This window comes from Fringilla coelebs (genome assembly GCF_963513975.1).
Source record: "Fringilla coelebs genome assembly, chromosome: 2".
Taxonomy (NCBI): domain Eukaryota; kingdom Metazoa; phylum Chordata; class Aves; order Passeriformes; family Fringillidae; genus Fringilla; species Fringilla coelebs.
The window spans coordinates 91,179,436-91,204,717 of record NC_140029.1 but is presented as its reverse complement, the minus strand read 5'-3'; the positions used below and the strand labels follow the sequence as shown (position 1 = coordinate 91,204,717).

General features: G+C 40.0%; 1 protein-coding gene across 2 annotated transcripts; it reads right to left on the bottom strand.

Moving 5' to 3' along the window:
- Positions 1–359: 359 nt before the first annotated feature.
- SPICE1 (spindle and centriole associated protein 1) lies at positions 360–24,668 on the bottom strand. 2 transcript variants are annotated; one of them, XM_084226275.1, is made up of 17 exons: positions 24,535–24,668; positions 24,048–24,095; positions 22,766–22,912; positions 18,820–18,922; positions 17,976–18,097; positions 16,350–16,435; positions 15,912–16,054; positions 15,541–15,681; positions 14,515–14,780; positions 11,177–11,308; positions 10,420–10,567; positions 8,796–9,020; positions 6,417–6,802; positions 4,867–5,038; positions 3,337–3,439; positions 2,522–2,600; positions 360–1,709 (listed from the first exon to the last, which is right to left on the bottom strand). In XM_084226275.1, exons 1-17 carry the CDS (start codon positions 24,619–24,621, stop codon positions 1,656–1,658), a joined length of 2,442 nt encoding a protein of 813 aa, XP_084082401.1. In that variant the 5' UTR covers positions 24,622–24,668; the 3' UTR covers positions 360–1,655. The 2 variants fall into 2 exon arrangements, with proteins under 2 accessions (XP_084082401.1, XP_084082402.1); XM_084226276.1 differs by lacking the exon at positions 8,796–9,020.
- Between the last annotated feature and the right edge of the window lie 614 nt (positions 24,669–25,282).

The following is a 25,282-nucleotide window of genomic DNA, read 5'->3' as shown; positions in this document are numbered from 1 at the left end:
GACACTGCCTCAAGCTTTACTAGTCTTCAGCATTCCAGCAAACACACTTCCATGACATTCCAGGGGCAGCTCATTTCTAAGCACAGAAGACTGTGTGACCCCAGCCTGAACCACAGCAAGTCACAGGCTGTGGAGGAGATGATGGGAGGTGACTGGAGACATCTGGAGTGGAAGCGTCCCTCCCACCTAGAGACTTCCAAGTTAAAGAAAATAGATGACTCAAAGGATTAATTCCAATTCTGTATTCTAAAAGGAATTCTCATTAATTCCAGAGCATTTGTAGCAAACATTAGCAGAGGCAACAACATTAACCTGTGGCACTATGGTTATGTAGTCCTATCCCAACTGTGGTATTGCTGTCTCTTCATGAGTTGAGGGATTTCTTCCAAGAAATTTTACCTGTTATTTCGCAAAATACAGAAATATAAACCTTCTTCACTTCCCATTGGAAAAATAAATGATGGAAGCATCAATGAATATTTGAACAGATCCTCTTTTGAATCCCACTTTTTTTTTAATTTTCTAGATCTTTTTAGAAGAACCCTCCCTTTATAAAAACCAAAACAAAACAGAAAAAAAAAAAGCATATTTTCTTCATTCTCCTATAACTGAACCAACTGAGAGGACAGAGGCTGGCTCTACCCTATCATGTCCTTTAGGAGGAAATTTCACAGGTTAAAAAAAAAAAAGTCTGGTTTTGATACTTGCAGCTATTTTCTTTCCCAGACTTGCAAATTATTTTCATTTTATAATTCTCCATCATAAATGTTTTTGGCAAGGTTTACTACAAGGTAAGGAACAGATAAAGCATGTCCCCATAGTCTTAAATTTTATAGGTAATCATTGCTAATAAAATAATGACTACTTCAAAAAGTCAAGTAAAACCAATGTAAGAACCATGGCCATTAGAATATTACATAAACACACAGCAAACCAGCTTAATACAATTATATGCATCAGTTTTCTGTTTTATCAAAGACCACATACTTTATTACATAGCAAATAGAGGTTCTGATTTTAACTTCAAATAGTCACTTTACATTTACGATGAAATATTAAATGAGACTTTTGAAAAGCAATCCTCCAGTCTAGATGCAATCTCTAACATGCTAACTGCACAGAAAACACAATTTTTGGGAGCAACTGTAAACCATAGAAGGAATAAATTCTTTCTGATGCAAATACTTATCCACCAGAAACAGACTGGCTTCCTAATGTCCAGGTTCCTTTTCAATGCAGGTACCTTCCCTCATCTCAGTTCTTCCTGACATTTTATTCCCACATCTTGTGCAAATAAATGCTCCAGTAAGTTTCACAGGCAATTTCTAAAACCTCCTGCCTTCAGCATACCTAACAGAGGTATCAAGGCACTCACTTGTAAAGCTTCAGCAGCCTGAGTTTACAACTCATGAAAATTTTTTTTGGTGAAAAGGTGTAAGGTCACAGCAGTGTGTCCAGCTCAGAAACTCATTCCCAGGGCTTCCTAGAGTGCTCTGTAGGGCACAAATACAGTAAGCACATGGACCTTTCCATACAAACGGCACTGACACGGAAACACTTCAGAGTTAAACTGCACATCTGTAGACTAAGATTGTGATTTATTTGTAGTTAATAAAAAAATATTTTAAAAATACAGGACTTGAGCTCAGCTTCCTTTACATAACGTGCATTGACAATGCAAACCACCCTTCTTCTTTTTGCTTTTCTACCTGTAAAAGAAGAAACCAGTTGAGATTCATATACAGTAAATTTCCCATAGACCTGTGTGTTAGGACTGTTGTCTGCCATTGGCACCATACAGGGAATCCCACCACCTACTTCAAGCCACATCTACTTTAATAATTTCAAATTTCCCTTCTAGGGATGTACAGTTTGCTGTCAGGATAGCAAGTCCTGAACCCTAACTCTGTTCTCCTTATCAGTCCTAATTTAGGTTATTTTGGACACCAGGAAATAGGTTATTGATATGTCCTCATGGTTGCTTTCAAGCCTATAAACAGCCCTTATGACTGGTTTACCAGTCTGTGTCACTGCAGATCGCCCCATGGAAGTATCTCACCACAGGATATCCTTTTCTTTGCACATCAGGAGTCAGAAATCTAGATTGTGGCTCTCTTTACATTTGGATTTACTCATCCTTGTGCAGGATGACTTGTGCAACAGCTAGGTAAGAGCTTGCTTGCCTCTTGACTGTGGCTCAACCAGTACATCAGAATCATGGCTTGAGATTCTCTGGAGCCACCAGGGAAAGACTTCCAAAGGTTTCCAGTTCTAACACAAAGATGCCACAGCAGAAAAGGGTTACTTATAAACAACTCTGCGGCAGAAAACAATGAATGTCACTAGTTCTTAGGTCTCTTCTTACCAATTGTCTGTAATCCAACCTGCCACTTACTGATTAATAATAGCCTTGGGATATTTAAAATAGGACAGAGCTCTCCTCCCTTCATCCATTTTACGATTATCTTTTCCCTTTTATGACAACATATTAAAATTTTCTGGCTGAAGATTTCAGTCTCACCTTTGGTCTTTGGCTGACAGAAGCTAATTTGGCGCTTTCTGACGTTGCACTTAAAGGTTTGCTGGAGTCTCCTACAGTCCTGGAAATATTCAAAATAAGATTTAAAAAGTGAAAAATGGAAGTGACTACTAGAATATTATCTCTGATCCTGAGTTAGGACCCCTCATCGGCAGTCTTCAACAACACATGCCTCTGGCATTTACACGTTCTGAAAAAACCCTTTGCCCAGGATTTTTCTCCTGGGAAGCTGAGAAGCCTAGAGAAAAAGGAAAACAATAATTATCTGATTTGCTTCTCCTGTGTTTTGCTCCTTTGGAATGTGTTTGGAGATTGTTTACCAACAGGTGACTGTTTTATTGGTTTCTGCTGTGAATTATTTTGACTTATTGGCCAATCAGGGTCAAGCTGTGTCGGGGCTCTGGAAAGAGTCACAAGTTTTCATTATTATCTTTTTTAGCCCTCTGTAAGTATCCTATCCTTTCTGTATTCTTTAGTATAGTTTAGTACAGTATTCTTTAATATAATATAGTATCATAAAATAATAAATTAGCCTTCTGAGAACATGGAGTCAGATTCATCATTCCTTCCTGCCACGAGGGCACCCCACAAATACAATATATGTCATCTGTCCTGTGTCAGACTGCACATATTTTAAATACAAACATAGGAAGTTGTGAAAAAGCTATTAGACCTTTGTCCCACTCACAGAATTTAATGTGAAAAAGTAAGGGAAAAACCACAAAACCAAAAAACCACATGGTAATTTCTCCAATTAGGATACTAAAAATATGAAATAGTAAAGGGTGAACTTTTACCTTCTCATACTGGTCATACTGGCATGGGGAACACTGTCATCCTTGGGGCTGTCCATAGCCACTGTCATGGGAACAGACACTTCAACTGTCCTCCTTGCATTTTCTAGGTGATAAATAATTGCTTGATTCCAATGAGAACACAGCAACATTGCACAACATTCATTTTATTTTACTGTTTTTCCAGAGGCATCACAACCTCTTCCCAATTGCACAGACACACAGACCAGAAATAAAACATCAGGTTAAACATCAACCTCACACTCGCTTTCTGACAATGACTGACAATGAAAGCAGAGAATCAGAGCAACTACAGACAATGCTCACATATATAGAATGATTCTTCCACGGTTAAATTTTCTGTGTTTTTTGGCAACAGGCTTAGAGACTTCTGATCTCTCACCTTTGTTGCTTTAAGATTTTACTTACCATGCTGAATTTACCACAGCCAAACAAGCATTGGAAGTGTTATGAACCCACCCAAGAGTCATTGCATAGGAGCCTGCATGCAAATGCCCGCACGCTGCTCCCTCCTCCCCCTTCTTCCTCTAAGTCCTTCCCCCTTTGGGGGGGGCTCTGTGGTTTCACAAGGGGAAAGGACAAGTGTCTCACACAGAGCATGTGCACATGGTGACATGCAGTTCTGCTCATAATGACAATAACTCCGTGAAAAGATAAAGCAGCCCTGATCCCCTGCAAAGTAATCTTTTTTTATAGTTACATATGGCAGCTAATCTATGAATCTTGAACCCGCAAGTACATTCTCTAAACCAATCCACCTCTTTACACAACTGGAAGCTCCAGTTATTCCTTTCTATTAGCACAGCAAGTAACTCAGCAAGACAGTCTGATGGAAAGAGTACCCAAAAGACAAAAACTAAAATGAGGTTGAGAATAGGATGACCACTCTGCCATAAGTTTTAGAAGCCTCATATAAATACTTTAGTCTTTTTTCACCCAAGATTCTGCACAACAGAGGACTGATTAAAAAAACCCAGTGCTGACCACCGGAGATTATCACAGAATCAATTAAAACCCAGTGCTGACCACCAGAGATTATCACAGAATCAATTAAGTTGAAAAATACATCAGAGATCATCAACTCCAACCTCTGAACACCACCTTGTCAAACAGACCAAGGCACTGTCTGTGTGTCACATTCAGTCTTTCCTTAAGCACTTCCAGGGATGGTGACTCCACCACCTCCCTGTGCAGTCCATTCCAATGCCTGAACACTTTCTGTAAAGAAGTTCCTACTAATGTCCAAATGGAGCACCTGCTCTTCAGAAACAGCAAAGATCAGGTTTAACATGAAGCACAGTACTTGCAGCAGACTAATGACTAAGAAGATAACTTTAGCAGAGGTTTAGCTGATATGTTTTTAGCTCTCTGAAGTAAGAGGTGTTTGTACCACACAGGCATTAACAGCAAGTGTAGTTCTGACCACAACCACTGATCCACTAAGATAAGGACTCACCAAGGGAGAAAAAAAACTGTCAGACTAATTTGTTTTTCCTGAAGCTGGGTACTTACCAGTGTAATTCAGGGACGGGGTTGGAACAGGAGACAGTGTTGGAGGGACCATGTCAGCAGCAGCTGATTTCTGCTGGTCTATCAACTGCAACAGTTTATCCCGTGCTTCTGTACTCTGGCGATTCAGCTCCGCTATCCTTTCCTCCAAGCTCCTTGATACCATGAGATGACTCTACTTGGATAATGGGATAATTACTTTCAAAGAAATATTTACAATTTTCACCCTAAAGGAGGGCATACAATATATTTCAAGTACTTCTATGCATTTTGATTTCAAACTGAAAGTTAATATAATTATGTAGCACTTCAGTGAAAAATCTGATTTTGGCCCTTTTACTGTCCTGTATCTAAGTCCTCAACTGATTAAACATTACAATATTTTATACTGGTCTTCCCTCAAGTAGGAAAAATACAACTGTTGTCCATACAATTTGAGAAGGGAAAAAAAAACCAAACAAGCCCCCACCAAAAAAAAAAAACCAAAACAAAACAACACAAAAAACCCCACAAAACAAAAAAACACCCAAAAAACCCAAAAAGAACAACAACTGCCCCACCCCCCAAAAAAAAACCCCACCAAACCCAAACAAACCACCAAACACCCAGCAATTAACTACAATTAAGAATATACATAATCAGAGAGACACATTCAGGAGGGTGTGGGAAAGCAAAAGCAGGTTTCTAACAGAAGTGTCCTGGAACTCATCTTTAAGGCAGGTTTTGATTTTTTTGACCTCTTCCCCTCCCTGTGGCTAATTGCTTCCACAAAACAACACTTACTAAGAGTTTGCATCACCTTGTACAACCAAATGACTAAATACTACACATAAATACTACACAGTATTTAGTATATTAGCCTGGAAGTGGAAAGTGACAACACTCTCCAAAATTAAAAATCTTCGGGATCCTTAATTTAACAGCCAACCAGTCAGTGTGATAGAACAAAAGACAATAGCACGGGCAGGGATGTGATGTGAACTTCACTCATTGGGATCCTACTGAGTAACTGCTTAGTTGCAGTTTATTTTTTTTCCACTTAAACTGAAGCCTGAAAGGTCTCTCTTTCCCAAAATTTTTGGAATTTTCACAGAAGAGGACTGACAAGACAGACCCAACAAGTGCACACACTATGATCAAGGATTTACAAAAGATGTACTTGCACGAACTTGAATCTCATCTGCTTTTGTGTCAGAGTAGCAGAGGTGTATGACATGGCTTGAAATATCAATTTTACAACCTTGACAAGAAGCTGTGGGCTGGTGCAGCGCTTTCACTGCTAATAGTATCCAAACTGCAAGAGCTTGGATCACATTGCAACACCAGCTCTTTTTGCAACAAAACCTTATAACCTTCTTCAGAACCCATGCACAACACAGGCCCAATATGAGAAACTGCTGCTGATTTGCTTATGGAATAATAATAAAAATAACAAGTCTCCAAGCAAATAAATAGTAAGTGACAACATGAAAGACAAAAAATCACCAGGTAAACTATGGGAAAGCAGATCAGCAGAAAGGAGATCCAGCCTTCCTTTCCTGTTAAATTCTGACCTGTCCTTGTGAAGAGTCTGGACTAGGATCTGCTTTTTGTGTCAGGTCTGGCTGATGCAGACAATCACTTCTGTCTCCAGAGGCACCTCTGAATTTGCTCAGTTGAGCTTTAATTAGAGCATTCTGCTGTGTGAGCTCAGCTATCTGTCCCAGTAGATCACCATTTCGAAGGAACTCTTCAGCTGTGCTGCTTTTTCCAGCGTCACCTGGGCAGGACAGAGTGGTTTTCTCATGGGAACTCTCCAAGTCTTTGTCTGCAGGAGGAACTGGTTGCCTTCGAGAGATGGGGCAGTTCTCCTCAGCTGTGCTGTGTGTCCTCAGGGAGGAAGGTAAGCTCCTTTCCTTGCATGGCTCTCTTTCAGTAGACTTGGAAATGGCTGCTAACACTACAAACACAAAATGAAGGAACAGTAAGGACAGTGACATGAGATCCTCACTGAGGAGACTAACAGTGACTTTATTGCATCAGGTCAACTAATAATCAAGCAGGAATTTGAATTGTAACCTCTGGCCTGAATGGTGTTATGGTACTGATCAAAACCATTCTATGCAATATCCTGCTGTAAGAACTCACTAGGTGAGTATTTTCTATTGCAAACAGTCTTACATTTAAATTATTTAATTTGAGATTGACAGAGTAGTCACTAAGAAGATACATTGTTTTGAATTTCTTAGCTGACAGATCAAATACAATCTTAGTTAGTCCTCCATTTTCCAAAATTCGGTTACCTTACCTGATAAACTAAGTTTTTGTTTCAGTTCTGATATTTACACTGGGTTATTAACAAAACTTTCAGGAAACTGAAACAAAAAAATACAAGACTTTTGGCATGATAATAAACTAACTACCCAGCCCCTAAAGAGGAAGCAGTGTGGCCAACAAAATAGCAAGGTATTTTTTGTGGTCGTCATCAGCAAAGAGATAACACACCACAGAGACATGACTACAGTTACAGCACTGTTTGATGCTATATGCTAAGTCCAACTTGACTTTTGTGACCAAAACCAGATTTTCTATGCTTCATACAGCAAACAGCCCATTCCTTCACAAGCTTTAGTTTTTGTCTCTTGAGCAGAGATGAACACTTAAAAAATTACACTCAAGTGTGTTTTATGAAGCTATGAGCATAAAAAAATATTCATTAAGGTTAACATTTGTTGGGCCAGTCTTAAGACAGGAACAATATATTTTAGAGAAATCTTGGAATACAGTTCTGCATTGCTGTTTCAAATGACAGAAGACATCTGACAGTTCTCAATGGGACTGACACCAGACATTGCTTTTTGTAGATCATGACCTTTAGCTCATTTCCTCCAGATTGTTTATGTACCTTTGCACAGCACAGCAGCCCACCAAGTGGCTGAATGAGATACAAACTTCCAATTGCCCAGCCAACTCCTTAAAAATCAAAAGGACTTTCAGTTATTTTTCTGACTTAGAAAAGGCTTACAAAACAACAGCTAAAAGGGAGGAAAAAGGAGATAAACACCAAAACCTATTCCTGTACCCTCCTTCTTGTCAGCCACCATCAATCTGGCCATGGATGTAATTATCTGCCTCTCAATAAGGGTGCTACTCAGGGCCGTGGCATGTCCAGTGGGATGCATGTGCTTTCAGTGACAACTGCAGCAGGAAACAGCTCAGTTTTAGAATCACAGAGTGCTTCCTTGTGCTCACTTCAGTAAGGATAATTGAGAAACACCTCACCTAATCACCCTGATGAACTTTCTTCCTCCCATGAACCAGAACTGAGCTATGGATACTGAGACAAGACTGAGCTACCTGGTTATCTGGCAACACAATTTCACCCAAAATGTTCTCAACCATTTCCTGCGTATGGAATGAAACCCAATGGGAACCTGGCTCCCACAGCTTCCAAAAACCCCTCTGCTGGGAAGATTGGCTCAAAGCAGGAGCACACAGCCTACAGAGATCCTGTTGTGTCTGCAACATAGCAGAACCAGAAGTTCCACGCTTCTGTGGTCTCACCATTAAAGGTGATGAAGACTGGATTACACCATCAGCAGATGGAAATCTGAAATGATGTGCTGTAGGTCATTGACAAAGAGCTTCAGGAATCACACAGATATGATACTCAAAATGAGTACAGAACAAAAATGCCAGTCTAGATTGCCACTGGCAGGACTGCTGCCAGGAGATGGAAAACAGGAAGTGTAAAGGCTGTCTAGTAACAGGCATAGCAACAAAGGAAATGCATATCTGAGTGCAGCAGTAGGACACTCCAGCTATAGGGCCAATATGTCTAGGCATACAGATAAAAAATTTTCCATGGAAAATGCATCTTCAGAGGTAGTGTGAGATTGAAACAGTAACAACAACACAGACTCCTAAGTCTACTGCAGTCAGAGAGATCTCACCATTCTGGAGAGAAGACAATTCCTGACTGCTTTTCTGCTGTGGTGGGGACAACAGCACAGCTGGCTGGAAGATGTGAGATGGGAAGCTTCTACTAGGTCTCACGTCACTTGAGGCACCCGACCCTTGGTGAAACGTGAAAGGAAGTTCTTCCTGTGGATATTTCAGCATATTTTCCCTATTGCCTACTTCAGTCCTGGGCTCAGAGTAGGTCAAATCAGGTTTTTCTAAAGAAAAAGGCAAAGCAGGGATAAAAGTTAAACAAATTAACAAAACAAGCCAAACAAAAAAAGGAACAAAAACTACTTATAGTGAGATAGCAGTATAGAAAAAGTATCAGTAACAACTCCTATGTTCAGACACCTGAAAAGACAGACAAGAGTAGAGTATGTTCTACACCTTTCTTCTGATATCCAGGCACAGAAGTCTTTCACTCAGGCAAATTATAAATCTTTACTGGCCATAAGAGCAAGAAGAACTCTTACATGTAGCCTCACAATTTCAGGACACTGGCATGAGATCTGTTTGCAGCTCATGCACAAGACTTACAGATACATGAGTTGAACTATCCGAGCTGCATTTGGCAACAATCTCTTGAGAAAATAAACTTATGCACTTGTCCTAATCCCCCATATTATAAATTTGATAGCAACAATGCTGTTAGAAAACAATTCAAGGCTTTTTTGAGCTCTGTTGAAAAAAGAAAGCATTCTTCCTTTAAGGATAATAAGAAAAAGATTTGAAAATTCTAGTGCTGCACAATTGATGAATGTGAAGGTTTAGGTATTAGGTTGGGGGTTTTTTGAAGGGTGCTTTTCTGACTGTTTGGATTTTATATTTTGGGGGTGGTTTCCTTTGGTTTGTTTTTACAAGGCCTGGGTCAATCACAAAAAAGGATCTGGTATGTGGCTTCTTCTGAAGAATATAATCTTTCCAGGAAGAAAGCTGTTAGCTACAGAAAGATTCAAAAACCCAACATTTAACTATGGAATACAAGTAACTCTGAGAAATCTTGGGATTCACAAGAAGTTACTGACCTTGGTAGCAAAAGCAACAACTGCCCAGGAAAGACAGCTGGGAGGGAACTCAGTGGTGAAAGGTGGATAACAGTCCAAGGTGAATTCGGTTTGGTTAGTCTGGCCACCAATCTATTGGCTCAGCTTCGCCTGTCTCCATGTCACACATCACTCAGCTGGCCACTGCCCTCTCACACAGAGTCACAAACACCAAGTGACTCTGACTGGCTGGTTCCTGGCCTCAGCTGCTGCTGTTCTGGCCAGCAGCGACCTCCAGTGTCTCATGGAAGAACCAACCTGACTGTCAGGCTGCTCAGCAATGGGAAGCTGAGATCCTGATTCTGTTTGGTTTGACTTCTTTGGGTTTCTGGGGTTCTTTTAGGAGGCTCAGAAAGAAACTGATTTTGGAAGCCACCTTAATGGGGGAATGCTACTCTCCCTCCTTTCTTGTGCTCACAGCAGAACTTACGGCCTGTGAATTTACAGAAGTGACATTCATGCTTTTGCAAGAGGAACTTGTGCAAGCAGGCACCTATCAAATACCAGATTTTTCACTACAGGGATAAACTAACCACTCCTCTTTCATCCTTCACACATTCATTGTACACACCTTGGCTGTTTGCTGGGCCTCTGCTTGCAATTCCAAAATGTTTTGGACTTTGTTCTCTTTCCGGTTCTACCAAAGGGAGGCCTTGAAATGCTTGTGTGAGACACATCAGCTTTTCATCTGTTACTGTCATATACTGCTGAAGTTTCTTCTAAAGGAGGAGGAAAAAAACCATACACAGAGGTATAGAAATTTGTGTTCTACCAACATAAATTAGAAAACTATATAATACAAGAAGTCCTGAGAAGAAATTTGGCCTCTTAATACTACTGCATGATTCTGCTGGATTCCAGTAAGGATTAAATATTATTGTCTCCATGTTTCTAATTTATAAATAATTTGTTTTGCCTTACTCATTACATTATTTCCTCTCTAAGGTTTCTTAATTGCATCATTCCCAAATGTAGCCACTGATCAAATCTACCTCCACTGGAACCTAAAACAAGGAAAATGTAGTATTACATCTACTCATTGCTCCAGCAGTGTTAACAGTATAGAAGTGTGAAGGAAGATGCCTGAACTTTTAGATGGATAAAGTAAAGGTCAGTTTCACAGAACCAGCACTTTCTCAGGCTTTGAAGTTAAATAAACATAAATAAATGACTTTCCAAATATTTCATACCCATACCTGCTACTGTAATTCTCAGGGTCCTCACTCAATTTTATCACTTTCTTTCTGTTTATAGTTAAAATCTCCATAACAGAGCTCAGAATTCTAACACATAATCCTGATGGGTAAGAAGCAAGGTGGGCTCAGTACCTGCATAGTAATGTTTTCTTCCCTTACTTGAAGAACCTCAGCAGTCAGAGCATCAATCAGTTCTCTGTGTTCATTCAACTTCTCCTTCTGCTGCTGCCTAAACATCTCTTTCTCATGCAGCTGCATTTCAGCCTAAAGATGGAGAAAAAAACTGACAACTTACTATAAACCAATAAAGACTCATTTGAAAACAGGAATGAGTCATGATGACATCGCAATGTAACAGCTCTTCCCACTATTACTAAACTTCATTACTTTCATGACAAAATCAAATTGTCTGGCCTTGAGAACTGTCAGAGAGCTTACTGCTTGTCTTTGATCCTCCAGGACACTGTAGGGAATCCTAGACATCCTTGTTCTTCTCCCTTGACAGCTTTTACAGGATGTAACTAAAAGCATTTTCTCTCTGCACAGATACAGCTTCTTAAGTCACTGAATCTTCATGCAGGAATCAAATAATTCCAGGTGTGCTGATGCTTGTGCATTTCCCATGCTACTTGTGCCTAATCTTTAGTTTTCCTAATTCATTAATGAAGACAAATTTGACTATGTAAAGGAGAACACACTTGCTTTCTAATGTTTTCAGTCAGAGAGAAAAAGTTCTAGAGGGTTTCAAAAATATGATAACCAAACAGCTCTGCATACACATGATGTGAATGAATAAATATTTTTGAGAATAACTCACAGATACTGCCACTAGACAAAGACAAGCAGATACACCTCCCAAGTATTTGAAATTTTCTGTTTCCCTTCCAGCTGGAGAGAACAGTTTTGTTTTGTATTGATCCAAGTGAAGCATGCTGGCTCAGAAAATGGATAAAAAAATCCTGTACCTGGTCCTTTCTTTTCAGAAATCAGACAGCACAAAAGAAGCATTTCTACCCTGGTAGCAGTGATGAAGCTTCTGATGCCTTAGATCATCTGGATGAGCTACTGTATCTACTAATCCTACAGAGCACTAACCTAGTCTTGGAAGAAAAGCTCCCAAGCAGCTCTGTCTTATTTATGCATAAGGAAGCCATCAGGATAACATCTATTCCTATCCCCAGGTAGGATTTAGGTCTGGTATACCCTGAAAGAACTATTTTCGTCCCAGCCCAGTGCTAGGTGTGGCTCTGATCACGTGAGCTTTAACACTGCACCAGAACATGCAGCAGACAGGGAAAGCAGACAGGGAAAGCAGAGATTAGGGAGTATGCCCATACTCTTCTTGTCATGTGGGTCTGGCAAAGAAACAGCTTTCTCAGCAGAATGAAGGTGAGGAGGGAATAATTAATTTTAACACTTGGAAGATGATCTAAAAATTAGTTTAGAAACCAAGTCAGATTTATCCATTTCCCTTTAAGAATATCATATGGTTTTGCAAGGATTTTAGAAATTTCTTTTTCTCTAGCCTCTTCCATAGTCACTGTTTCCTTCTTATAGATGTTGGTTTGTTAATCATGTAATAAAAACTCTTTCATGGAAGATTCCTGAATTCAAGTTTCTCTTCCTACTTTTTAGATACAATTTTGAGAATAAATTAGGCAACACCCTTTATTGCAATCCTTCTGATTTTCTGCAGCAAAACTGGGAGGAAGAGAATCTCTAAAAGCTTTGAAACCCCATGAAGACTGACTGTCTAACTAAAATCAGGGGCTTTCTAAATACCCCCTGCAAAGTCAATTTCCTAAAAAGCAATGCCAGTTACAATTCAGGCATTGGAATTCTGCTAACTCTGTTGGCTAGGCAAGACAGATGGTGCAAAGAAGTGCTTGATCTATGTCTGGCATCACAGGGACCAGGTTTTATGAAACACTCATGACAATTTGCTGGGCTTCTTCCCAGCAAATTCTCAAATTATAACTGTAATTAAACCTCCCTGAAAAGGAGAAAAGTCACTTTAGAATATGAATTCAGTATCCATCTCAAGCAAGCCTGAATACAATTAACCACATTATGCAGCTTGAGTGACTTTGTAATAATGCTTACTTAAGAATTTAGGTAGTAAATTTTTATGTGTGGCAGACAATTATGCAAAAAATCAACTTCTGGAAGGATGGAATGGTAACAAGAAAAATTATGAGAGTAGCTTTGGAAGATGCCTGAGGCTCAGGAATAACTCATTTCTGTAGAAAAATTAAAGACAATCTAAATAGGATTAAAACTGCAATTACATTTATAACACAAACTGGATGCTATTAAATTGATGTATTCCTAATAAACAGAAAACATTCTACTGAAATTTTAAGATCCTTCCTTATAACTGCCAAAGAACCAAATTTAACTCTCTGCCTTGGTATTACAATTTTAACAAAAACCAAGCATTATTAACTTTTTTTTAAAACATAAGACTTTCTCAGCTGAAGTCCATCTTCTAATGGCAGTTGCTTTTCACTCTTGGATTGGTTATTTACTATTTGCTTCCAGGACTTAATTAAAGTAAATTCTTCTATACAGATGAAATACAGAGTAATACAAGGATTAAGTTATTATACATCTAGCAAGAGAAAAAAATAGGATTTTAAAATAAGATGGGTTTCTCCCTTTCAATTATTATACCCTCTGAAAAGGAACTAAATAAGAGTTACACATTTATTAGAGATCTATTACCTTTGCTATGAAATAGAGCATTAGCATTCAGATAATATATCCTGCTGAACCTATTAAGAGTGCAGGAACTGTCATAATCTGGTTTAAAATGTCACATAGACCAAATGATCTGAGAGGCACTGCTGCCTCTTGATAGCTCTGGGATACAGATGAATTGGAACACACTTTTCCCCCCCTTTTCTTTTTTAAAAAAAGCTTCTACATGGTACACAGGTGATCTTTATAAAATTCAATTAATTCCCAGCTATGCATTGTTACAGTGAGCACTTCAGGTCATTCTTGCTTAAGGTAAAGTTTCTGTTCCGGATAGTAAAAGAGGACTAAGGAATCCCTCAAGTAAAACAGGGGATTTGGGTCCACTGCTCTGGTAACAACAGCATCACCTTTGGGAGGCAAAGGAAGAAAATTAATTTGCAAACAATGCTGTAGTTATTACCCTGCTACAACTCTGAGTACATGTAAATAACAAATTTAAATTATTTCAATTGGTATTTTCTGCCCTTAGACACTGAGACTTTCACTGCAGTCAACTCCTCCATTTTAACTAGGGATACCAATTCCTAACAAACCAGTTCCTGACAAACCAAAAGCCTTAACTCTTAATTGCATGCAAACCTAGTAATAAGTAATGATACCAGAGTTCAATGTAAAATGCTTGGAAGCCAGAAAAGACCAAAGTTCCCATCTGTAAAATAACTTCACACCCTTCTTCACTCAGTCGCCAGGGGCAGTTCTAAGTCCCTCACCTCTTTGAGGTAGCGCATCAAGCGACAGAGAGCGTTCACCAGTGACAGAGTAAACCCAGACAGGCCTTCACTCCTCTCTTTTTTTGGGACCTCACGACCTGTACATCGCTCATATTCCTCCAGTTCATGCTCTACTTCCTGGATCATGTGGCTGAGAACATCTAGGCTGGATTTGTTGTCCCTTTGAAGGTCAGTCTGGATTAAATTAGCTGGAGAATCACCTCTCTTCTGTCTTGCAGAGTTCTGTTCAGCCTGCTTTCTTTTCACTGAAGGGGAAGAAAAAGGAATCATTGGAATTTCAACTTGTACAGAGATCTTCACAGTACCAATGAAATTGCATTGTTTATTGAAGTAAATCAAAGGAAATGCCCTCTCTTGCCATAAGATGAAACAGACCATCAAAGAATGTCTCCCAGTTATTCTAGCTATTTTCAGATCCTAAAAACCACATTTTTTGCTGCCACAGTAGTATCTCTCAAGGACAGCTGATTGGTGCTTTTATCTTGGATACACCTGTTTGTACTTTTCTCCTTTCCAGTTAAATGCATGGAAATAGTTTGCTAATGAAAAACATCAACTGCTTTCTCATGCTCAGTAAGCAACTCTCCTTTCATGTTACAACTTGCAACTGATGCCAGTCCCTGCATACAAACACGCAGAATATGGGGACTGAAATGCACCCCTAACCTGTGCAGCACAGAACACAAATTTGGATCAGAACTAGAGATGTCCTGCACAGGAGAGGACTCCATGGGCAGCAAGGTAATGGGCAGCCTCAAAGGGCTGTTTTTATGGTTCCCAAATTCCCATGGACTCGGCTTTGCCAATGAACGTGGCAGAACACAGGGAAATACACCAGACAAGAAGCTGTGGAACACTCAGCCTGAGATATGCTCAAGACTCAACCCCCTCATCCAACTTTGGTGTTAGCCCTGCAAGGACTTCCAAAAATCCCCTCCAACCCACGTTTTATTACAACATTAAGGACCTTGGACAAAGGGTATTTTATTTTTAAAAGTACTTAACTCTTTGCTGCAATTTGCTTTTGTTTCCTTGAGTTTGGGTTCAGCACTTGTCTCACAGTGTCAATGGAGTCTACAGACTCTTCTTCATCTTCATTCTGAAGTCTTGAATGGGTTCTCTTGATTACACTGGTAGCATTGAGGGCTGATTTAAACACAAAACAAAAAAAAAAGTACACGTGAAATATTTCAGACTCGTCCTTAATAGTAGTATGTTCTAGAGTAATTTTATGATAAGAGATGGCTTTTTAGTCTGAAAATACATCTGAACCAAATTAGCATACATTTCTGTCTCAGACCTGCACCCAGGAAAGGAACTCCAGATAGGATCCTATGAACAGCTTCACAACCTTGCTGTGATTTGGCAAAACCAACCTGACTGATCCAATGAAGGGGAAACAGTTGTTGGAGTCCGAGGCACATTTGATTCCTGTGATAAGGTGGTTTTTCTCACGCCCTTTTCAGCCCACAATGGAGAATTCACCAAGGAATTTTCTTTTCTCAACAATCGAAGTAGCCTACATTCAAAACAAGAATAACAGTGAGTTGTAACAGGACAAGGGCATGATTCCACATAATCTGTCTTGACAGAGCTCCTAAAATTATCTGCAATTGCTCAGGTGAGTTCCCTACTCACTTTCATTCCCAGTCTCAATGTTACAACAAGGCCTTTCCCTGGAATTCTGAGATCAGGAAAGGACTGCAAAGGGAAAGAGAAGAACTGACTTAACTATACCCATTCAACACCCTTTTAATGCCACCTGTTTCCAGTGTCAAGCAGGTGGAAACCTGAATGGATGTATTTGTGCTGACCTGTCAGAACTGATGCTGGATTTGAAACGCAAAACATCATGGTGTCCATCTTCTGATAATGCTTCCTCCTCCTCTTCATTAACAGCCTTCTCAAGAGACAACAAAGAAAACAAAACAGAATTCAGAAGAAGTTAGAGACCAATTTTATGGAATTGTTTCAAGAAAAAAACCAAAAACATTTGTTTTAGTCTTCCCCCCCACCCCCAAACATGCTCAAAATAAAAATACCACACAGAAAAAAAAAAAATCCACACCCCTTTGTAGGAAGTTCTGGGGGATTTTAGTACCTAAGAAACACTGATACTGACAATTGTCTCTGAAAATAACACAGCAAGTGACTAATTCAATAACCAATGTTTTCTTTGTATGATTTATACTAAATATGAAAATCCATGCAAACTAGAGGATAAAATAAAAGTTGTTAAGGCTGTACCAAAGCAGAGCTACAACAGGCAAAATATGGAAAAGCAACCTGAATCCATACAATTTGTAACATTTCAGTCATTTGACATTACAAGCTAAACAACTTCATAAAGAGACCTGCAAAATTACATTTATAGTCTGTGTGTAAAATGCAACCAGAACAAAATACAATTCTACGTACTACATTTATAGCTAAATACAAAAAACCAAATTTGGAATTAGGGTTCTTCAAACTACCAAGTTTCTGAGCTGCTGGGTAGGTTTCACCAGGTAGCCTTTAACTGTGATTTTCATAGGCACATAAGAACTCACAAAAGCTTGGCACACAATCAGTACATGTTTCTTTTAAAAATTTCAGCTTATCCTGCAGCATGCACTCAGTGACACAGCTTAAAAAGGTGCTGCAGTTCACTCCTCATCTTAAAAAAATGGAAAAACAAATGCCACACCAAAACACCTAACACAGAAGTACCACAACTCAAATTACAGATATTTTCGCCAGATAGTAGGAAATGGAGGTAGAGAACCATGGGAATATGACACCATAACTTTTGCTCCCAACAGCCTGTTTGGTCTTCATCAGAGGGAAGTTTTCTGCAAGCATCATAAGCCTATTCTCAAATCCCAGTGAGCATTCCTGATACAATAAGTTCTTAAAAGAAAACAGAGCACAAAGGCAAACTAAATTAAATTTTAAACAATTTAAAAATTGTTTATAACAAATCTGGATAAATGTAAAATAATGCAAAATATTAAAAGTAAAACTTGTAGGAATCAAGGCTGTGGAGTGAACTAGGATACAAATGGCTGTGTCCCCATATATGCAGACATAATTGGTAAATCAGAGACATATTCTGAAATATGCGAATTAGTTAAGTGATACAGAAAGTTCTTCTCTTAGACTGTAATCACATTGTACTCGTTCTGAGAATTCCAGAATTTAAAAGGGAGGACATGCTACTGTGAGAGAGCTTCTACAAGACATAATGATATTAGTTTCTCATATATGAGAGTTAAATCAAAAAAATCACGATTCCCAGAGTCTCACAAAAGAAACTCACCTCTGTTTAATCTGGTCTTCTGTGAATGTTATCAACAAAAACCAATTTAGTTCTGCTTGGAAATTCTTATCTTTGAATAGTCTTATTTTGTGCAAACAAAAAAGCCACAGGATGTGTATGCATGGAACTAAATGTACATTACCTGGGAATCCATGACAGATTCATTAAGGACGGAAAGCTGACTGGGAGGATGACTTTTTTGTACAATGGGTCCTTGAGATGATTCTAGGTCACAGTTAGGAGCCATTGTTACATTAGGAAAACCTAGAGGAATCAAACAACACAGGGAAGAACACAGAGGGCTTGATCTGTACTTATGTTGCAGGATTTTGTACTGAAAATCAAGCTCCTGTACTTCACAAAAAAAGGGTCACAGGGATGCCGCTTTAAACAACAACCAAAGACAATAGGGTTAATTTAATACACTGGGCCACATACCCAGCTTTTATCCTTCCCACCTGCATAAATTCACTTGTGCAGAAGCAGCTTGCAGGATCAAAGTCACCAGGAACAAAAGAGAATGGCAGCCTACAGAGAAAAACTCCTAGGTTTAAGATTTCATGGACAGACGGCCAATCCACAAGCCAAATTAAGAAAAGGAAAAGCTGATACTGCTGATAAATCTTCAACCATATCCAAGAGCAAAGAGTCAGCTCATGCAGCACTGAGAATCAAAACTATTGTAGTAGCTCAAACTGCTGCTGTGCACAGGCCATGAAATGGTGAGCATGGAGGTGTTTCAGAGCACACGTTGTGAAATTCCACAGTGGGCCAATACAGTGGAATAACCAGCCATCAGTCACTCTCCCTGGCCATGGGAGGTGATAGCCTCACCTGTGTTTCATCCAACATGAACAGGATCAATTATACTGTGTTAGACAATGAGATGAAAGCAGTTAAAAAGAACGCTTTGCAAAGCAAGACTATTCAAGGAAAGCAAGGAGATCACCTTAAATGTGCTACCACATATAGATGAGATGTGCTACCTGTTCGTGTGCGAGGAGCATCCTCAAGCAAGTCTTTTGCCACAGCCATAGCCTGACCAGATTGTTCCAATACATCTTGCAAATGGTACTGATCAGACAGAATCTGAAAGTACAGTGCATAAACAAACTTTACACTGAGCAGACTGATCCTTTCCTTTTTTTTCCCCTTGGTATTGTTTCTCTAAACAGTTACTAAGAGAACAGCCAACAAGAGAACCTTTGCAAAGTTGGTATTGTGCAATAAGATCCTAAATAAGACATATCAGAAAAACATACTTCATTCAGAGTAACTAGAATTCATACTGTTTTTCTGAAAAATTAAATAGTTGTTACTTCTGAGGCACTCATCAGCACTGGCTCTCTTTAGAACACTCTCTTCTTTCACTCCCTCTTCTCCTCCCAGCCTGACACAAGAAGCTGGGTATTTATGACATGCTCATCAGAAAAAAAAGGACATATATAGCAATTAAAAAAAAAAAAAAGCATTCCTCAAATCATTTGATCTCAATGATAGAACACTTACCTACATCTGACACCCAAAACATGTACTATTTGATGATATTCAAACCAATTCAAGCAGACTTGTTTCACTCAGTCTCACCTCCTGAAAATCCTACCTAAAACTTAAGCCACATACCACCAAAAGTTCCAACAGAGATAAACACAGCTGACTACATCTGGCGTCAGAAGATATTTTGGGAATCTCCAGAAAATACAGCTTCTGTATTTAAATTCTCTCTCCCAAGGTCTCTCCCTAGCATTTGAAGTCCATCAAAACAGGTGCCTCCTAAGGAAGGACGTTTTGGGAGTGCAAAGCAAGAGGCATTCAATTACCATGAGCCAAATGGAGCTGCCTGGGGATGGGGCTTTGTGAGCAGAACACAGTTTAAAGGCTCCTCACTGATGCTGGCTTCATTCAAAAGCTGGAAATCAAAAACTAGTAAAATTATATCCCACAACCTGGGGAGAAGGTAGATATTCTTACACACCTGAGAGGAGATATGCAAGTGACCTCCTTCACCAAATTGATCCAGAGACTGTGAGTACTTCAGAAGACCTCAAAGAAAAGGCTCATGTATGTCCTCCTAATCAAAATTTGAAAACTGACTGACAATTTTTGCTCCTCCAGAAATTATAAGAAACTGTATTTAAATGGTTTCATAGTACTCTATGCTGCTATCTCCACAGAGTTCCTTTCAATGTCCATTGGTAATTTTGCTGGCTTGCATCTAGCCTCAAAAAATTCTAGGCAATGGCATTTCACTTGTTTCTCCTGAACCCCCTATTTTACAACATGCTTTGTTACGTCACAAAGCATCCCTACATATCTGAGTTTCCATGTTTCCTAGTCTTTTGAGCTTGCATTGCACTGCAATAAACTAGACTTCTCATAATAATTTAGCAAGTCAGTGAATGTTCACCTTTCAAGCACTTCACGTATCTCCTTTTTCAGACCGTTGCTCAATTTTCACATCTGATACAAACTAAAACTAGTGTTTCCATTAAGCCATTTGACATCAAAACAATGCAGGTTTTTAGGTAAAGTTATTATACCAGATCGGCAGAAGAAAAAAAAATATAGAAAGGAAAAAATTTTATAGGATTCATTTCCTGAAGGTAATTAAAATTAAAGTGATGTGTATAATCAGACAAAAATTATCCTGATTAGTTTGTTTTTACCCTCCTCACTAGATCTTTTTTGGCATCAGCAGGTTCCTAAGCTCCACCTTCCTGCTGAACACGTTATGAACATTTTTAGAGCATTGCTCCCAAGGTAGATTAGCTCACATTTGCTTGTGATGAGAAAAAAAAGTGGTATCATCTTGTAACCCCTTTAGGCCCATTTACATGCCCTGGACAAATTCACTGAGCAGTGTGCTTTGTCCCAGTTTAGTATCACCTACAAATTTCATTAAAAATCACCTTCCCTCCTGTTTCAGATTGCTATCAAAGGAAATAAACTGGACTCATCCTAAAATCTCTCCACTACAGCAAATCATTTACCTCTACTTTTTGGTGCAATGCACTAACATTATTTAAAAAATAAGTTGCTACAGGACTAATCCGTGTGGTACCTACAAATTCACAGTCCTAAGTTTCAGAGTAAACTCATTATCTTTTCATTCAGATTTTTATGCAGACAAATCCCCAAAATATTAAAATTTTGCTTATCTATTCTGTAACTCTTTTGTAATGTCTGCCTGTTCAACACACAACTATATGAGAAACAACACTAATAGCAACAGCTTCTTAGCTTTTGTCTCTGAGTCTTTTGCAGTTAAACAGGATTCAAGAGGCTTAGTTACAGCACTAAAAGAAAAAGATCACCACGGTAACAGAGACAAGGAAACAATTCTCAGTGGCTGTGCTCTACTGGGAGAGACAGTCTCCACAGTTACTCCGAACAACAGGACCTGGCAATTAACAAGATTTAAGTTAGGGAGAGGTGAAAATGGTAACTCTTCTCTATATATTTTGTTATTCTGTTTTGTTTTTGTCTCTGTGTTTCTGTTTCATCTTGCTTGGCATCATTTCCTTTTGTCTTCCTTTTCACTGATTCAGAAGTAAACACAGAGTAAACTGAATAAAGTAATCTCTTAACTATAAAGGGGAAAACCACTCAGGAGGATGTGAGATTTGTACATTTTCATTAGAAACAGCAACAAATATAGAAGACTATTTCCTTAACATGAGTTTCACATCTGCAAAAGAATGAAGTCACATAATAGGTAGCCCAGCCAAATATTAGAAAATATGGTCAAATCTACCTTTTGTGACACATAACTTATTTCTGCATGGAAGTATTATTGAAACTAGGCTGCATTAGGGAAAGTCATGTAGGAGTTCATAGTGTTTTTTGAATACTCTACTGAAATATGCTTGGCAGAAGTACCAAAGTAACAAAAGTCCAAGTCTGAGGCTTAATTAGCAAAATATCCATAACAGAAAAAATTCTACTGTGATTGCAGAGAAACAGGTCAAATAGAAAACTAGGTGGTGATCTTCAATTCTAAGTACTTCCATTTGTTTGTCTATGCTTGAATGCTCTCAGAGATCAGAAAGTGACTGCCAAAAAATTACAAAAGACAAAACAATGAAGATTAAGATGGTTAGTCCACTGCACATTTACAGAACTAGCAGATCATGTTTATTTTGACTGCTAAGTGAACACTGTTCATCATCATTCTTTACCAGCATGAACAATTCTCAATGAGTAGAGGTCTGAAAGCCAATTTTCAGATTAGTTTTTGTAACATATGGCAAGGAGTGACCTGCCACGTGAAAAAGAAGATCTACCACCACTTTTCAGTGACAGCTACTCTCTGTTAACTAGGCTTAGGTTTACTGCTACAGTTCAATATTCAAAATCAAATTCAATAATATATTTACACTCAGAGTGCTTTAGAATACTGAGAACAAGCTTTTCAATCCTTCAGATGACAAGCTTGTCAGCCATAGCTCATCAATCGTTGTTGTGTCAATTTTCCTCCCTTAACAACTTCTTGCCTCACCCTTTCAGGTGCCTTGAAACTGCACTTTCTGTTTAAATAAACAACGTCCCTCCCTGATAGAGAAATGTTCATGTTTGCATCAAAGAAAAATGCCAGACATGAGGAAGAAACGGCAAGCTGGCAATAAGAACCCAAAGAATACACATACTTTTTACAACAGTTGAACTCTGCAAACAGTTCCTGTTCAGATGAAAAGAGGCCTGCAGAATTACAGAGGGCATAGATAGCCAGGCAACCTAGGTCAAATGTGCAATTCTGAGCTGGTTTGTCAGTCTACTCCAACCACTGCATGCATGCAGCACACACAGCATGTGCAAGTATGAAATCAAGTTATCCAACAAGAGGAGCAATTGTGGCTTCCATGTGCATGAGCAGTTTTCCAGGAGTGCCGCAGATCACCTGCAGCAGGCTGCAAGTGCAAATTTAGCTCTCACCTCACGCATCAGAGCCAATTTCCTTTTCTCCAAGGAATCTGCATCCAGTTGCCTTTGCTTCTTCCATTTTCTGTTCAGCGCTTTCTCTTGGAGTTCCACATGTGCCAATGCTTTGTTTTTTGATTTGTGTATTTCACGGCGACGGAGCTACAGAAACGTAAAAGAAATAATTTCAAAAATCAACCTGAAGCAAAATTTTCAGAGCAAAGCTAACGAGCTCTGATTGATTGTATCATTCATGCACTGAACATTATTTATGTTAACTGCACAGCACTGCCAACGACAACCTCATAAGCATCCACAAGTGTAAAATGCCATCAGTAGCACCTAAATTTAAAGCAGCTCTAAAGGTGAATGGGGAAAGTCTCAATTTCTGTGTGCCCTACACCACTGACTTGGCAAAGTCTCCTCAGCTGTAAAGGGAGGCAAAACCCAAACACTAGCACCTATAAGGTGCATAAAAAGATAGAATGCATTTTCCTGATTTAACATCGTCAGGCACCAGAGATAGTGTCTCCCTTCTTATAACAATTAGATTATATATAAATTATATAGTTTAAATACAAATTAAAGAAATTAAATGTGCGAGGTGCTTGCTAAAGTCTCAAGAAGCTATCAAGGCAAACATTTCTGGAGTCAAGTCTTTCTCTGCTACTGTGACCATCTGTCCTGACAAACCTGTCAAAACTTGTAATAATAGCTCATACTGCCTCTTCCAACCCGGTAATTAGTGCTATCAAGAAAATGCAAATACACATCTAAATACATGTAAATACAATGTAATTGAATAAATGTAAATACACATGATCTGTTTATTGCAAAGAATTCACATGCTTTGCAACCAACGGGCCACTCAGTATAAAGAAATTGTGTTAAATTGTTTAAATTAAAATTGAGTATTTTCAGAATTAGAAAGGTTCCTCAGACAAAGCACATCTTTCAGTCCTTCTCAGCAGAAGCAGGACCTTCAGCTAATCTACTGACCTCTCATGTATTTATGTTTTCATGCTTTTATGATAGCACACAATTTATTTAAATAAAAACTGCAGCTACTGCCTTCCAGTGGGAACAGGAAACTGAAGAACATTAACTGCTGGACCTGGGAATGCTCAGTATCATAAACAAAAAAATAGCACTGAAGAGACAACATGTTCAGAAGCTCGAAAAAGAGATTAAACATTGGCAGAAAATACCCCCTTAAGCACGGTAAGCACTTTTATGTCAGGCAACCAGCTAAATGTCCTTGCCACAGGGCCAGAGCAGGGAGTGCTATTAAACTTACAATGTCCTCAGGAGTTGCACGGTGCACTGTCAAATCATGGACGGTACTCTGCGAACAGTAACCAGGGAACACGTCAAGAGTCATAACTGAGGGCAAACTTTTCTTTTTTTAAGCTTTATTTAAAAAAAAAACACAAACAACTTTTAAACTGCATTATAACAAGCCTAATACTATACTGCTGTGCACTTCCATGGCGCTGCAGAGCGTTCCACCCTCGGCGAGGCAGCCGCCAGAAGCGAGACCCCCACCAACCCGGAGCGCGTTCTTTCCCAGGAGACGCAGGAGGCCTGGCCTGTGCCAGGGCCAAGGAAGCCAGAGGGGCCGTGTCCCCCCGGCACACGCCGTGTCTGCCCGCCCGAACCCACACACAACCCGGGCGTTTCCACGGCGCAGCCCCCGCGGAGAGCAGCGGCTCCCCCGGCCGTGGGCACGGCGACTCCCGGGCCTTTTTCCCAGCGGAAGCCGCCCGGCAGCGGGGAGCACTTACATCCCAGTCCCGCCTGGCCGCCGCCGCCGCCTTTCTGGGGCCCTTCCTGCCGGCGGTGCGGGGCCGCGGCCCGCGGAGCAGCGACATCGCGGCCGCGGGAAGGGGCGGGAGCGACGCCACCGACGGCACCGGCTTTGCTCGGCCCGCCCTGAGGGGAAGGGCGGAGCGCGGCCTCCTCGGCCCGCCTCTTCCTCCGCCTCTTCCTCCCCGTCCCTCCTTTCCCGACCCCGGGCTGCGGTCCCGCCACTGGAACGGCAGCGCGGCTCCTGCGCCCCTCGGGCTTTCTGTGAGGGGCAGCCTCTGCCGCCGCCCTCTCTCAGGGCTGCAGGGGACAGCCCTGCCCGCCGCCTCCCTTCAGTAGAGCAGTGCCCTGGCTGCTCCAGCCTCTCCACTGGAGCTTCTCCTGGCGTCGGCACTCGTCTTCCCTCTCGCCTCGCCTTAATTTTTCTACTCGTTCACCTCGCTATTATCCTTCCTCGCTGCAAATACCCTCCAAAGACATGTCTTAGTGTCCCTCTGAGGAACCCTTGGCATTTTCCCTGTGTGAGAATGTATTTCAGGCGCTGTTACAGGTGGTTCAGAGCAGAATGTCACGCAAGCCATGAAATTAAGTGATACGAAATTAAAGAGTGGTCCTTGTTTAAATTTAACAAACAGATCTCACTAGCTGCACCACCGAGGAAGGGTGTACCTCGGTAGCCACAAGGAATTTCTGGTTTCTGTAAAGCAACTGGTGGTTCTGAAATGA

What these genes read in the sequence shown, in the direction of transcription:
- SPICE1 (XM_084226275.1), bottom strand. Translation starts at nt 24,621, where the DNA reads ATGTCGCTGCTCCGCGGGCCGCGGCCCCGCACCGCCGGCAGGAAGGGC. An exon ending in AAGAAAACATTACTATGCAG is followed by an intron (nt 10,568 to 11,176) that starts GTACTGAGCCCA and finishes CTCCTCCTTTAG; the next exon opens with AAGAAACTTCAGCAGTATAT. An exon ending in ATTGTCTTCTCTCCAGAATG is followed by an intron (nt 6,803 to 8,795) that starts GTGAGATCTCTC and finishes TTGTGTTTGTAG; the next exon opens with TGTTAGCAGCCATTTCCAAG.